Source organism: Astatotilapia calliptera, chromosome 20 (genome assembly GCF_900246225.1).
Source record: "Astatotilapia calliptera chromosome 20, fAstCal1.2, whole genome shotgun sequence".
NCBI classification, from domain to species: domain Eukaryota; kingdom Metazoa; phylum Chordata; class Actinopteri; order Cichliformes; family Cichlidae; genus Astatotilapia; species Astatotilapia calliptera.
Genome location: NC_039321.1, coordinates 1,624,011 through 1,638,854, shown reverse-complemented (window position 1 = coordinate 1,638,854; position 14,844 = coordinate 1,624,011). Strand labels below are relative to the sequence as shown.

At 41.5% G+C, this 14,844-nt stretch overlaps 2 protein-coding genes and 1 long non-coding RNA gene across 6 annotated transcripts in view; 2 read left to right on the top strand and 1 right to left on the bottom strand.

Annotated features, from left to right (window-relative positions):
- pdzd4 (PDZ domain containing 4) overlaps window positions 1-2,567 on the top strand; it is a 50,874-nt gene extending 48,307 nt beyond the window's left edge. For all 3 annotated transcript variants that reach the window (XM_026154499.1, XM_026154500.1, XM_026154497.1), the window contains exon 18: window positions 800-2,567. In XM_026154499.1, coding sequence (XP_026010284.1) covers window positions 800-1,043 — 244 coding nt within the window. In that variant the 3' untranslated portion in view covers window positions 1,044-2,567. The remainder of the gene's footprint in view (window positions 1-799) is intronic.
- A 1,518-nt stretch (window positions 2,568-4,085) lies between these two features.
- LOC113013506 (CMRF35-like molecule 5) lies at window positions 4,086-7,753 on the bottom strand. Of its 2 annotated transcripts, none has more exons than XM_026154490.1 (6): window positions 7,549-7,753; window positions 6,555-6,884; window positions 6,381-6,440; window positions 5,982-6,107; window positions 5,873-5,901; window positions 4,086-4,606 (listed from the first exon to the last, which is right to left on the bottom strand). In XM_026154490.1, the coding sequence occupies exons 1-6, from the start codon at window positions 7,586-7,588 to the stop codon at window positions 4,466-4,468; spliced, it is 726 nt and encodes a 241-aa protein (XP_026010275.1). In that variant the 5' UTR covers window positions 7,589-7,753; the 3' UTR covers window positions 4,086-4,465. The 2 variants fall into 2 exon arrangements, with proteins under 2 accessions (XP_026010275.1, XP_026010276.1); XM_026154491.1 differs by having other exon boundaries at window positions 6,555-6,881.
- Window positions 5,213-6,796, top strand: LOC113013507 (uncharacterized). Its single transcript, XR_003270838.1, has 4 exons — window positions 5,213-5,425; window positions 6,014-6,206; window positions 6,400-6,477; window positions 6,732-6,796. It is a non-coding gene; the product is annotated as an uncharacterized LOC113013507 (long non-coding RNA).
- Window positions 7,754-14,844: the final 7,091 nt, after the last annotated feature.

Genomic DNA, 14,844 nt, shown 5'->3' with positions numbered 1-14,844 from the left:
ATTCATCAGCACAGTTGGTGTGAAAATCCATAAAACATCCCAAAGTCAAACTCCTCGTTAATCCGGACCAACAATCCATCAGTCAAACGGCCATCGTGGTTTTCTGTAAATACAGACACTAAAACGGTGAATTCTTTGTGGGTCAGTGAACCATTACAGACCCGAGATCCTTGAGATCACCTGTGAAATCCTGTCAGCACAGACCTTTAAAGGGTCAGAGGTCAGGAGAGAAGAGCGGAAACCTCACATACCTTCAAACTAAAATATTTATAGAGACACTGGTGCTGCAAATCAATGTTTTTAAAACACAGGTCTGACTTCATTGGTCCATCTCACGGTGCTCAACTGATGAGTGACGGCAGATTACAGGAGGACATGTAATGAACACGTTTTCAATACTGAACAATTCATATTGTACTATTACACACATACTGATATGTCGTATCTGTGGCTCCGACGAGTTCCTCAGGATTCCCTTCAAACAGTAGTAGTGGGATCGAACCACCGACCTTCTGATTAGTGGCTGACCTGCTCTGCCACCTGAGCTACAGCCACCCTCTGTGTCTGCATGTTTAGTTTTTTTTACATTTTATTTTAACAGCTTGAAGCAACTGTTTATGTCCACCAGGGGGCAGAATACATCCTACTGGTGAGAGCCACAGGACTCAATCGTGCAGTAGACAAGTGGCTTAAAAAAGTGTTTACACAAAAACAAAATAGAGAAAAAGAAGGAAAATGACACATTTACTTCATTACGTGAAGTTCGTGAAGGCACTGATCACAGTCTTTTTATTTTCAGGGATCTTTTGTCATCAACAGGGGGCGCTGAAGAGCCCCATTTATCCCAGAGCCTCCAGTTTAATGTGCAGCATAACTCACCCAGCAGCAACATCCTGCAGCTGAGCCAGAAGAAAATCACAAAGAGGAGGAATCGTCGCATTCTCGACAACTGGATCACCATCCAGGAGCTGCTGGCTCACGGCTCGAGGTCACCGGATGGAAAGAAAATTTACAACCCTCTGCTGTCTGTCACTACTGTGTGACCTCAACAAGGAGACCATGGAAACACACAGTGTGGACCTAGAAGCTCAACGCTCTTTCTTTGTGGAGTTAAAAACATGAACACACCAGAAAGAGAGAAACTTAAAGAATTATAAACAAAGGTGGATAAGAAGAGGAGAGACTTAAAACAGAAGCATTTGGCCTCAGAGGAGGAATCCTCCGAGCATGAAAAGGAAAGAACAGAGATGAGTGAATACTGAAGCTAACAATCCTCTTTACTTTCTGACGTCACTTCAAACTCATTAGAGATACACGTGAGGACGCATGAGCCTCGAAAGGAAACAGAAACGTCCTGTTCTGGCCTCGGCTGTGACAGTCTGAAAAAAAGCACAGGTTTGATCTCCTGGTCCTTCAACCAGGTGCACAGTCACATCGCTGTTAATTACACATTTTTCTGTGAATAGCAAAGTCGTGCTCATGCTAAGACTTTTCCATCAAGACAAAATGACTATAAGTGTAATTTTAAGAGAAAAACAGGCCAGAAGACGTTTATGGAGGATTGAAACTGAAAACATCACAAATAAAGGAAGGAAAACATGAACATTTTCTTTCACATTCATTATTTCTTTCTGTCCATGTTGCTACTGAACATGAAGCAGATTCTAGGTTGGACCCCCCCCCCCCGTCAGCCTTATGTTTGCTGTGTCTGTCCTCCACACTGGTCGCAGGTGTGAGAGCGCTCTGTGATAAACTGGCAGCCAGTTCAGGGTGGACGCTGCTTCTGACCCCGTGGACCCTCGATAGGAACAATATTCCTGCCACCAACAATTGGATAAGCAAGATTTATCCCTGTATGATATATGACATGCCTACTTATCTATACAAACGTGTTGTTGTTCATTCAAAACAAATCAGTTTGGAAAGAAATAGGAGTGAAAATTCCAAAACTTTATACATAAAAAATAAATGAAGTAATTCATTTAATAACAAACTATATGAATGAAATGATTACAAAATGATAAAAAACAAACACTAAAAACTGTAAAGATTCATGGATCTGAAAGGTTTTGGTCCTTCATGAACTCCTCACGTGTGAAGCAGCGCCAGGAAGGAAGTGACATCACTGTTTAAGGACAATACATATTTACTCAAACATTTACTGATACTGAGTAAAATATGATTACAATACTACTACTAGCTGCTGTGTGATCTGTGCTGTCACGGTTACGTTACACAACACCCGTCTTCTGATCATCATTTGTAAATCGCTTTCTCAGAAAACCTTTTAAAGTTATAACTTTTGTAAACAGTTTATTCATGTTGACGGTTGATACATGTTAAATGTTGAGTCTCATATTGTTGTTAAAATTTTATAAATTTTATAGATTGTGTTGTTTATCCTGCAGGAGCGAGCTGCAGGTCCGTCGTTGTGCTGGACGCTGTGCAGGTGTTCAACAGAGAATGCATGAAAATGATGTACTGGACTATTATTGGATGTCATTCTTAAAGTGCTGTAAAGTACATTTTTAGCAGTGAGAGGTGTGAAAGTGTTCAAATAAAATAAAAAGGCAAATGAGAAATAAAACGTGTTTCCTGCTTTCTTTGATATATTTGGACATCTGTTTGTTTTAATTTATCAGCTGACAGAAATGTATTTACTTTAGTAATGAATCTTAAAGAAGTAATGCTGCTAAGATTAAGGAAAAAACAGGTAAAAGAGTTTTGCTGACACGTTTGAATTTCTTTTAGTTTCCACCAAGAAATTAAAGCCTTTGTCACTTTGTCACTGCAGTGTGGTTGTGTAGTAAGAGTCTGCAGCTCCGCATCAGTGTGCTCAGTACTTCATACTGTCTGTGGATATATTATGAAAAATATTGATCAGCAGGCCGAGTGATGCTCATTTTGGATATTTTGGCTCCTATCAGAGGTAATAATGCCCATTTAGGGAACAGCTCTTTGTATTTGACGTGTCCACAGTCAGATCGTCTCTCTTGTGAAACAAAAGCAGGAAGATAGAAGTCAGTGACATCATCAAGATGTGACTAAAAAGACTAGCCTAACTTTAGCTGCTTTGCCTTTATTGCTTCCTAATTAACACCATGTTCTGTGTGACTGTTAGGAGCCTCAGTTACAGTTAAATATAAATCAAACATACATCTATGAGACACCACGATGAAAGAGACACAAAACAACTCCAGTTTGTTCCACTTTTTATTCTCTGCGGTTGTTTTTGTTAAATTGTTAATGACCCTTTGGGTCTCTGTACCCAGTTGTTCTGGTCCGTTTTCCAAATATGATAATAAAGGATCACAGTCAGCTTTGTGCTTCTATCACAGGACCTGAATGTGTGCAGGGAGTGACGCAAATCATATTTTGTCGAACCAAGCGAACACTTTCACAGTGTGGACGTCACACATCACATCCATCACAATAAAACCTGAAATCCACATTTTGTAGAAGGTGTAAATATTATAAATGCTGTAAAATTCATAACAAAGTAAAGGATGTAGTTTTAAAGCGTGTATAATAGACGCACACCAAATGCTGAACAAGTCAGGAGGAAATTATTGGTCAACAGTGACACCTGCTGGGTGGATGTGGAAGCACTTTTCACATGTTTGAGCTGAGGTGGGTGTTAGAGTTCCCCTCTGTGACGCCCCAAGAGACACTAATACCACATTAAATACTCTAGAAAAAGCATTGAGCTTAATATTCAGTTAAATGCAATTTCATTTTAAAGCTTTTTTACATTTTAGCATTGATATTTGATATTTTTCAATCATTTTTCATCTTACACGTTTACACCGTCGTAGACAAGAGCGTGTTAGTCTTTGAGGACAGTGCGCTCCTTCCTGCTTGTATATGAGTCACTTGCTGATTTGTTTTGTCTGACGAGTTCAGAATCAGTTTGTTTCTGTCAATGAAATTTGATTTTAAATCAACAGTTTTTATTATACAGGGTAATGAATGACAGCATGTGAAGCCTTGTCAAGGTGACTTAAGACTAAAATAATAAAATCAAATAAAAATGAACGTAATACTACTCAAAATATCAAAATATGAAACAAAGCTTAGAATCTGGACAAAGTAGTAAAATAAAAATAAACATAGTAAACGTAAAAAAATCACAGTAAGAGAAGGAACGATTTCAGTGTGAGGTAAGAGTCGCATTTCACAGACGGTACACACACCAGTGTGTTTGTTACAGGAGGCCAATCACAAACTCACTATTACTTCATAATGTGCCAACAGGTGCGCTGACGCTTATGAGGGTGTTGGATCATTTCTGTGGACCAAGTTGTATTTAGGAATATCACTTCCTCATGTGTCCCAAACACAAACTCAGGTTGATGCCCATGACCTACATGTAGCTTCTATTTATTTATTTATTTTTATAAGACGTGTGATCATACACGTGGGTATAAAACTTTAGAAAACATCCGTTTTTCACCGATAATTGTAATCACTCTTGAATCCCCTTGTGAATCGTGTGAGTGTGTAAGAGTGTCGAGTAGGTTGTGTCCTGGTCACTCCTGATTGGATCGAGGCTCTCGTAGATGGCGTCTTCACGTGTGTGAAAAACGGAGTTTTCATAAGGTTCAATCTGAAAATAGAAACAACAGTTTTAAAAGTTTGTTGGGTGAGAATGTTTCCACTGAAATGAAACTTAAACAGACTTTTGTTAGGGTTCCTGGGTCGGTGACCCAGTGTTTTGTGTTTTTGGTTATTTGATCTTGTTATTTCTTTATATTCTAGCTTTGCTTTACGGGTTTTTCTTAGTTAAGGTCCTCTGGGTGGGGTTTGGTTAGAGTTTTAGTGTTTTGGTTTTCTGTCTGTGTTCCTTTGTTGCTGTCTTCCCTGTCTGCTGTATTTCCACGTCCAGTCAGTGTCTGTCTGCCCTGGTCCCACGTCTCTGTTCCCTTTGTTTTAGTGCTTGCCTGTGAGTCTGTTTATGTTTCCTGTTTTACTTTGGAAGTCCATGTCTGATGTTAATGTGTCTGGTTGTGCTTCCTTGTCTCGTTAGGCCTGATTTGCCCCAGCTGTGTTTCCCTCCTGTTATTCATTCCCTGATTGCTCCCTCTGTGTATTTAAGCCCTGTGTTTCTCTGTGTCCATGTCGCGATCTACTGTTTATTTTGCTGTGTGTTTTGCCAGTCCACCGGTGTTAGTTTATTTTGAGTTTTTCCCAGTTATGTTATGTTTGCGTTCAGCATTAAAGCTGTTTTGGTTTAAGTTTGTCTCTGGAGTCTGCATCTGGGGTCCTAGCCCTGTCCGCACACAGCCATCACCTAACAACTTTAAGTTTCCTTTAACTCCGCCCAGCTCTTCAAATAATCCTGCTTGTGTTGCCATCTAGTGGTGACAACTATGTGTGAGTTACACGGGCGTGGCATCCCTCTGAGATATGATGCGCGGGCAGCACGGTGAGCTGCCAGCTCGGCTTTTCTCTTTGTTCTGTAGGTTTCATGGTGAAACTACCCTTTGCTGTGGTTCTGTTTACTCTGCATTTCATGCAACAGATACATTCACATATGCTTAGAGCTGAGGATGTCATTTCTAATAAACCCCTCTTTGATTCTGCTTTGGGGTAATCTGAATACATTTCTGTATAGATGGAGATGCAAATAAATGAAATTCTCACACTCTCTGAGGTTCAGACAGATTTCTTTTAGGTTTGGATGCATTTTATTCCAAGTATCTAAAACAATCTGTGTTACTGCACTGAGCCTGTCAGCTGATGGTTGGAGGGATTTGCTTTCCTGGCTTTCCTGACTTTCCTGCTGGGTTTAGACAGTGATTAGGTTCAAGAAAAAAAATAGTGCACATGGTCAACAATGACAGTAAAAACAATAAATAAAAATAAACGGTACCTTTGTGTTTCTGTAATCAAGGGTTACTCCTGTGAAACAGAGACAAACAACAGTCTTGATTTGAACTCATAGTAAAGAAATGATAAACATGCAGTTGGAGAACACTCACCATCAACCTTCCTCTGTGTCTTCTTCTTGCAGCGCAGGAACAGAACGGCTGCCAACACCAAAACGACCACAGGAACACATACAACCAGAGGCAGGAAGTGCTCTGAGCGTGTGTCAGAGACCGAGGCTGAGGAAAATGAGAAGGGATGTGACGAGCCACCAATCAGAAGAAAGATGGCATTAATGGAGAAAGAGCTATAAGACCCCGCTGTTAGAAACAGACTAGGTCCATTTTGAAATGTATTAAGTTTTATTAACTGATTGTGAATTTTGAGTTTGTCATGCAGTCACTTGCTGAACATATCTGCATTTTCTTGGGATTTTTATACTTTTCAGCACAAAATGTTGTTTTTGAGGCATCACACAGTTTAAGCTCTGCACCTTTAAACTCACGTCTTACCTTTGCTGCCTTGAGACAGAGTGGTCGAAGGTGTGGAGCTGGGTGAGCTGGTAGTCGGAGCTGTGAACAACAGTGAAACGTCGTCTGTTAAACGGAGGTGAACTTTTCATTTTTCAAATATCCCAAAACAAGTCAATTTCTGGTAAATGTTAATAATAATCTAATAAAACTCACCAGCTTTAACAATGAGTTTAACCTCCTGTTCTGAATTCCCAAAGAAACTGCTCAGACCACACTTGTAACGCCCAGCGTCAGACATGGTCAGTGGCTTGATGGTCACAAACAGGACAGGAGAATGCACTGTACCTTCATATTCAATGCTAAATTTGCCTTTTTGTGCTTTTTCCTCAGATGTTTCAATAAGAACATTGCCTGGATTGCAATTTTCCTTACAGAAGAACTTCCTGTTTCCAGAGAAAGAAAAGTGGCATCGCACTGTGATGCCTTGTCCTTCAGTTCCTGTTACTGATATAACCTGTGCACTGATGAACCCACACAACTCTGCTGGGAAGAGAAGAAGCATACTCAAAACACGTAACCTGGTAGTGAAACGTGTGACGATAGCAGAAGCAACAGTGAGCAACGTTCAGCCTTTCACAGTTACTGCTGTCGGATTAGTTAATTTTATTAGTCCTAAAATACATAAAGCTTGATAACGTCTCTGAGACAAGTTTAGATTGTTTGTAGTTTGTCTTTAGTTCAGTGCAGAGTGCTGGCTGTGTGGTGAGAGAGCTGTAAAACAAGGTCAATTGTGTCATTTCCTTATTCTATAAACAGACACCTGCAAACAGCAGACGCACGTCTCGTACCGGCCAGCTCGCTTTAACAAACGTATGTAGCAAGCAAACAAAATAATCTTTCATTATGTGCTTCTTTTCAATTTTCTGAAGGTGTGAAAGATTTCTGGAGACGGAGCGTGCACAGGCAACACCTCGGTGCTGATAGCAGTAACTCGCATCACTACACGCACAGAGGGAGCGGTCCTCACTTTGTGCTTTTGAACTTTACTACTTTAAAAGTTAAAAACAAATTTAAAGCAACTGTGAATCTTGATCTCATATGGAACAGAGACTGGACTAAAGTAAAAGAAAGAATAAAAACAAGTGTCTCACCAATCAAATGTGGCCTTGTGCCTAAAACAAGCCCCTTAAAGAATGAAAGATCTCACCATATATGACGCAGCAGAGCAGAAGAGGCTGGTAATTCATTGTTCTGGAGAAAAGTCATCAAACTGACACAGAGCACTCTGAACTGTCTTGTCACCTTGCTTGCTTTGCCGTGTTTGATCAGTCAGGAAGTTCTGATTTTGAAAGCTGATACGTCCTTCCTCTTTTCTCCCTTCTTCTGTGTAACTGTCCTTACAAGATAAATGACGCAACCAATCTCAAACTTTTGAGATAAATGTTTCTTTATCATTTTATTAATAGTTTCTCTTCCTGTATGTTTTGAACATAGATGAGGATGTGGCTTTGTATTTTTCTTTCAGTTCTCTGTCTTGACCGCTGCATCCACTATAAATGTTCAGCTCTGAATGAGACGTTCACCGAACCTTCAGTTTATGTTTCCATTTGTTTCTCCAGGAAACAAATAAGAAATCAGACTTTACATCGACTTTTAAATTAAGTCACGTGTGAATATTTGCAGTAATACTGTAATACGTAAAGCTGGTTCAGGGACCCAAACTTACATCACACTGTAGGAACAATGGTGGCGTGTTTGTGCTGACAGGAAATGGTTGTTTTTTGGACAGTATGAAGATTTAATCATCTACCACGCACGCACACACACGCACACACGCACGCACGCATGCACGCACGCACGCACACAAACAAACACTCGCACAAACAGACGCACACGCATGCGCACACACACACACACACGCACACACACACACACAAACAAACACTCGCACAAACAGACGCACACACACACTGTTGCGAAATCGATCAATGTAGAGCAGTGAGACAAACCACGGAGGCCCCAGAAAAGTGAACTCAAACGGTGAGTTTATTAACAGCCCGGAGAAAACATCAACATATGTCTTCTGACAAAAATACATGTTGTGGACACTTATAAAGCAGTGGGATACACCCCCCACCCCCCACCCCATGGCGTCAATCAATTACAGATTAAAATAGGTTCCAGATATTAACAGACATAGAACTTCTCTTTTCTATAACACCTTCCATACAAGGTAATAAACTTCAAGCCCTCTGGTCTCTGAGGCTAATTATTGACTCTGGTCATCTGTTGCCAAGTAGACTAAAATATAGTGAGACACCAAATGAGTTAAGGCCTCAGGCCTGACACATTCCTAGATCATAGATGTTATATGTATTGTAAGCATGCATTGCAGTTATCCTTCTATGTTCTAGTTTCCCTCAGCATGGATCACCTGGACAGTCACGCCAGTGAAGCTTAAGACCCTCAATGAACCGAACATCAACTCAAAATAGGCACAGATATGCAATGTGTATAAAATACTTCTGACCGTACTTGTAATAAAAGTTAACATAATGGAAGGATCCTCAAATGAACATCTTCAATAAACAGCTGTAATGCAATATCAATACTGTGAGACATATTATTACATGAAATAATGCTGTAAAGAATGTTATCAATGCAATTATAATGATGCAGGTTATATGGCAGCAATAAAAGAATTCCTGTATCTCCACAAGACACACATACACACACACACACAGACACACAGACACACAGACACACACAGACACACACACACACACACACACACACACACACACACACACACACACACACACACACAGAGAAAACACCCATAAAATAAAAAAATTAGGGCCAAGTGAAAGAGGAAGTAAACATCATGTTTCTGACTCATCAGACAGAAATTGGAAAGCGTAAAGACGAACATGTGTTTGACGTTTTCTCCAACAAGATCAAATTCAAAAGGAATTTAATCATAATAACATAAATGTATAAATTGTTTTCGTTTGTTTCTGTACACCCATGTAGCATTTTGCAACCTACCACACATTATGCTTGATTTATTAAAATGTTCAGTGATCATAGAGGCAGCATTACCTAAACAACAATATGTATTGACCTGGATCAGGATCAGTTCTATAAGTGGTTTTGGTCTTTCCTCCTCCACCACGGAGGCCGTGGAGACTGTCAGAAAACGACTACAAGAAGACAGCTCCTTGGAGGACAGGACCAACTTCACACCCGATCAGATCTGCACACTGTTAGACCTCTGCCTCACCACTACATACTTCAAATACAACGAAGGCTTTTACAGACAAAAACATGGCTGTGCCATGGGCTCCCCCGTGTCACCTATCGTAGCAACCTTTACATGGAGGAAGTGGAAAGGAAGGCTCTTGGCTCTTTCAAAGGAAGAGTACCCAGCCACTGGTACAGATATGTGGACGACACCTGGGTCAAAATCAAGACACAAGAAGTGGAATCCTTCACTGCGCACATTAACGCTGTGGATAAAAACATCAAGTTCACCAGGGAAGACACAAAGGACGACTGTTTGCCTTTCCTGGACTGCGCTGTGCACATTGAAGAGAACAGCAAACTCAACATCGAAGTTTACCGGAAGCCCACACACACGGACCAGTACCTCCTCTTTGACTCCCATCACCCTCTGGAACACAAACTTGGAGTAATCAGGACCCTACACCACCGGGCAGAACATGTTCCCTCTAAGCCTGAAGGAAAAAAGAAGGAACACACACATGTAAAGGAAGCACTCAAAACGTGCGGCTATCCTAATGGGCGTTCTTAAAGTCAGCAAAGAGGCACAGAAAAGAAGACCAGACACCAGCGAGGGAGGATAAGAAGGACAGACGCAACAACATTGTCATCCCCTATGTAGCCGGTGTATCAGAGAAACTCAGGAGAGTTTTCTCCAAGCATGACATCCCAGTGTATTTCAGACCCAGCAACACGCTCAGACACAAACTGGTTCACCCGAAAGACAAAACTCCAAAACACAAACTTAACAATGTGGTGTATGCTGTACAGTGCAGCGAGGAATGCCCAGACCTCTACATTGGAGAGACCAAACAGCCACTTCACAAGCGCATGGCACAACATAGAAGAGCCACCTCCACAGGACAAGACTCAGCAGTCCATCTGCATCTTAAGGATAAAGGTCACTCTTTCGAGGATGCCAATGTTCACATTTTGGACAGAGAGGACAGATGGTTTGAAAGAGGAGTGAAAGAAGCTTCTATGTCCACTGTGAGTGACCATCTTTGAACAGAGGCGGGGGTTTACGACACCAACTCTCTGCCATCTATAATCCAGTTTTGAGATCCTTCCCAGACGCCTTAACGCCCACTCACATCCTGGACCCACCAGGTTTCACAATGAACTCACCCAAAACCTCCAAAGACAGTTCTAGGGTCCAATGGTGGAGAGACCCAGATTTAAGCCCGTGGGAGTGGGAGGGACACTGGACCCCCTAATGCTCCTCCTTAGACTACGATGACCTGGATGACTGAGAACCTTCACAGACATGGTAAGTTTTGCCTTTATTTTTTGTGTCATCCTTTTTAAACCACAGCCAATGCAAATGAATAACAAGCTACACAAAAACACTGGATCACTTCTTTATTATCTCCTCAAACAGTTGTATAAGCATCAACATTCTCACACATAATCTTTATTTAAAAGTTGAGTAAAGCATAAAACAGAAATGCAGCTGATTCAGTCTGATTCAAAGAGCATCTAATGTTTGCACAGACAGGCCGTTTCCATTCCTTAATCACTTCTGCTCACTTTGTTGCAACAATCAGTCACGACTTTAAAATAAAGACTTTGGTTGAAAAGATACATAAAGTTGAATATTCGAAATCAATAACTCAAGCAAAAAGAAAACAGCAAAAGAAAAAAAAATACATTAAACGATGACCTACCACCACATTTTCATCAAAGCAGTCTGAGCTGACAGATGCTGCAAAAAATATTATAATTACAGAGCGTCCTATCACCAAATCCCCAACAAACCTGCTGTAGCTTCAAGTCTAAGTGTTAAAAGGTATGACTAACATCTGAAACTAGGTAAAGCCTTACTCAGTGACAGTAATCACAACATTTTTTATAGTTTTCTATTCATAAAGTTCTCTGAAATAAGATTTGTATGATTTGCTTTATTTGAGTTTTTCACACAAAGTACAGAATAATATGATAATATTTCACAATAGAGCCTGAAACTTTCAGACGATGCTCTTCCTCTTCGTTTCCTCGTCATCCTTTTGGAAGACCGATCCATCTGACTGCTTCCTCCAGCTCAGTTTGATGTCTCCCTGTACTCCCTGCTCCTTCAGCTTCTGTTTGATCTGAGACACACAAAAAAGTACTTTCTTGAATAACACTCACTCAGTCCATCACTCAGTCTTTCATAGTCAGCTTAATCCTATAGCTCATGCTTAGCTTTTAATGAAAAATGACCAACATTGTAATTTGACTTCGGCAGTTCAGTGTTATGAACTCCAGAGGAAAAGTAGTTTAATAAAGTTCATGAGATTAGAGGTGAAAGATATAAAACATGACCTAAAGTTTGATCGCATTAAAAAAATCCCTTATTTCTGTTTTTGTTGTGGCTTTCAGACTCCGGTTCCTATTTTTAGATCGCTTTTCACAGTACTCGAAGGATTACTCACCACAGCTTCATCTGCCAGGAGGAAACAGACTGAGACTCATGGCTCTTACATATAGTCTAACTGAGAACTCAAAACCTGACTCAGTCTGAGGTACATGAGCTGAAGGAGCCAAGGACAGAACCAGGGTCCTTCCTTAGAATTAGATTAGATTCAAATGCAGGAATCATCCCATTGCTTTAAGCTTATATTCAGAAAAGTATATTGTTACAGTTTTGTGTTGACGCAGATACAGTTGGTTAGCATTAGTATGTGTCTGTACACATCACCAGTACAGACCTGTGTTAGACTTAGTGAGATCTTGGACAGACTCTTTGTTGTTTATTAATAAGTATACCTTAAAATGTGTCATGACTTGCCTGGTTCAGCATGGCTTCCATCACATCAGGGTGGGTCAGATCAGGACTGGAGTTTATCAGATTCACTTTCACCACTTGCTTGTAAACAGGCGCTTTGCAATAACCAAGAAGAAAAATAGTTACATAGTTATTGCTGCATAAGAAACAGGAACAACTGCTTACAATGAAACAAATCTGAGTGCAATTTGTGCAATGCAGGAAATGTCAAATAACGTATGACCCAAGAGTCTGTGTACAACAATGGTAGATCTTCCCTTTACAGAACGGGGCACAAAGCAAACCATCAGATTATGATTATCTGCTCATTGATTGGGTTAACAGAACTTTTAATTGTGTCAGATTACTAATCGTGTCATACATCTTAAGCTAAAAACGTCTTTGTTTATATGAATGCGTTTTGTAAATTGTGGCTGACAGCAGCAGGATCAGAGGCCAGACTTTCTGAAACATGGCTTACCAATGTAGCAAACAAATTCTTTCATGGAGTCACAGGTCCAGTCCTCCCATTTTGCATTTAGTAAAAAGTTTGCTGCCACACAAGACTCGTGTCCCATCAGATTGTTAGGTTCAATAATTGTCCAATATCTTAATGAGGAGTTACTTCCATTTGTCCACTTCCAGGAATCTCTGAAAAGGCCAATCCACACCTTCACCCCTGCAGGTACCACCTCATCTATCTTCTGGTTCTCTGGCATGTTCCTCACACTGGCCAGGTCTGTGTAATGAAGTCTGCAGTAGGTCTGGGCCTCCGTCCACGTCATGAGATTGTCAATGTAGACAAATGTCATAGTCAACCCTGAAAACAGACCATACTCGAGTGCTGTGTACAACCGCAAATGCATTTTTAAGTGTGAAGAGTCAGGCTGTTGTTGAAACGTCAATAAAAGTTCGTCAACAAAAATTAAAAATATGAGCTGCTTTGTTGAAAATCCTCACCTCTGTTATCAGAGCAGACGAATCTGTAGAAACTCTCACAAGGATAATCAAACCACAGTCCATCAAGCATCAGTACACAGAATTCTTTACTCATTACGTTGTCTGGTTGCCAAGGTGACCAGTTTCTGAACTCAGCCTCACTGGTTTCTGACATCGACCACCTCCAGCCGTTGATGTCATCATACAGCCCGATCCAGGCTCGCTGAAAGCACCAGCGGGTTTGTTTCATTAGACATAATATCTATGAGTTAAGCTGTCAGATTGTCAGTAAGAAACTCGGTCTCAGGGCAGAACATCTCATTTTGGTATTTCATTACAAAATTGTGTAATTGAGTTTTTAAAAATTACTGAGCTTTTATCAGATTCACTAAAATAATTATTTGCTTGTAAATTTTAAATTCTTTGATGTGTACAAGCAAAAAAGATTTAAGCAGACGGATCCTAACCCTAACCCTGGATGGGATGCTACTGACCTAGCGGTTGTCAGCTATGTCTCCCTGCTTCTCTCCACAGCTGCCTGGTTCCACGTGAGTCTGGTCACCTTTGTCTGACCCACTCTCTCACACGTTCACTTAATATTCTGATTTTATCTGACTACACTTCATGATATATTTATCTTTCAATCACATTTACTGAACTGAATCATTTCTTCAACAGATTTGACTCAGCCATGAGGCAGTCTGCAACATCGGCTGCAGACTCACCCACCCCCACTGCTGCTGTTCCACCTCAGACACTTCACACCTCCTCTATTCACCCTGCTCACTCCCCCCCACCCCCAACAATAGCATCCAATACACACTCAACACAAGGCTCCAGCCTGTCTCTCTCAACCACCCAGGTTAGGAGGGAACTGAGGAGGATTAATGGCAAGAAGGCAGCGGGTCCAGATGGCATCAGCTCGAGGGTCGTCAGGTCCTGCGCGGACCAACTGTGTGGGGTGATGGAGCACCTCTTCAACCTGAGCCTGAGGTTGGGAAGAGTCCCACAGCTCTGGAAAACCTCCTGTGTTGTACCAGTGCCAAAGACTTCACGCCCCAAGGACCTCAACAGGTACAGGCCGGTGGCTCTGACATCCCACCTGATGAAGACCCTGGAGCGGTTGGTCCTGGCTCAGCTTCGGCGCCTAACAAGCTCATCACTGGACCCACTTCAGTTTGCCTACCAGCCTGGCATTGGAGCGGATGATGCCGTCATTCACCTCCTACATCGTTCCCTCGCTCACCTGGAGACCGCTGGAAGCACTGTGAGAATCATGTTCTTTGATTTCTCCAGTGCCTTCAACACCATTCTTCCCTCGGTTCTAAAGGACAAGCTGGAGAACTCTGGAGTGGACCATCACCTCACTACCTGGATCCTGGACTACCTCACCGACCGACCACAGTATGTGAGGACTCAGGGCTGTGTGTCGGACAGGGTCGTCTGCAGTACGGGGGCCCCACAGGGAACGGTTCTGGCTCCGTTCCTCTTCACCATCTACACTGCAGACTTCTCCCACAATTCCACCCAGTGCTT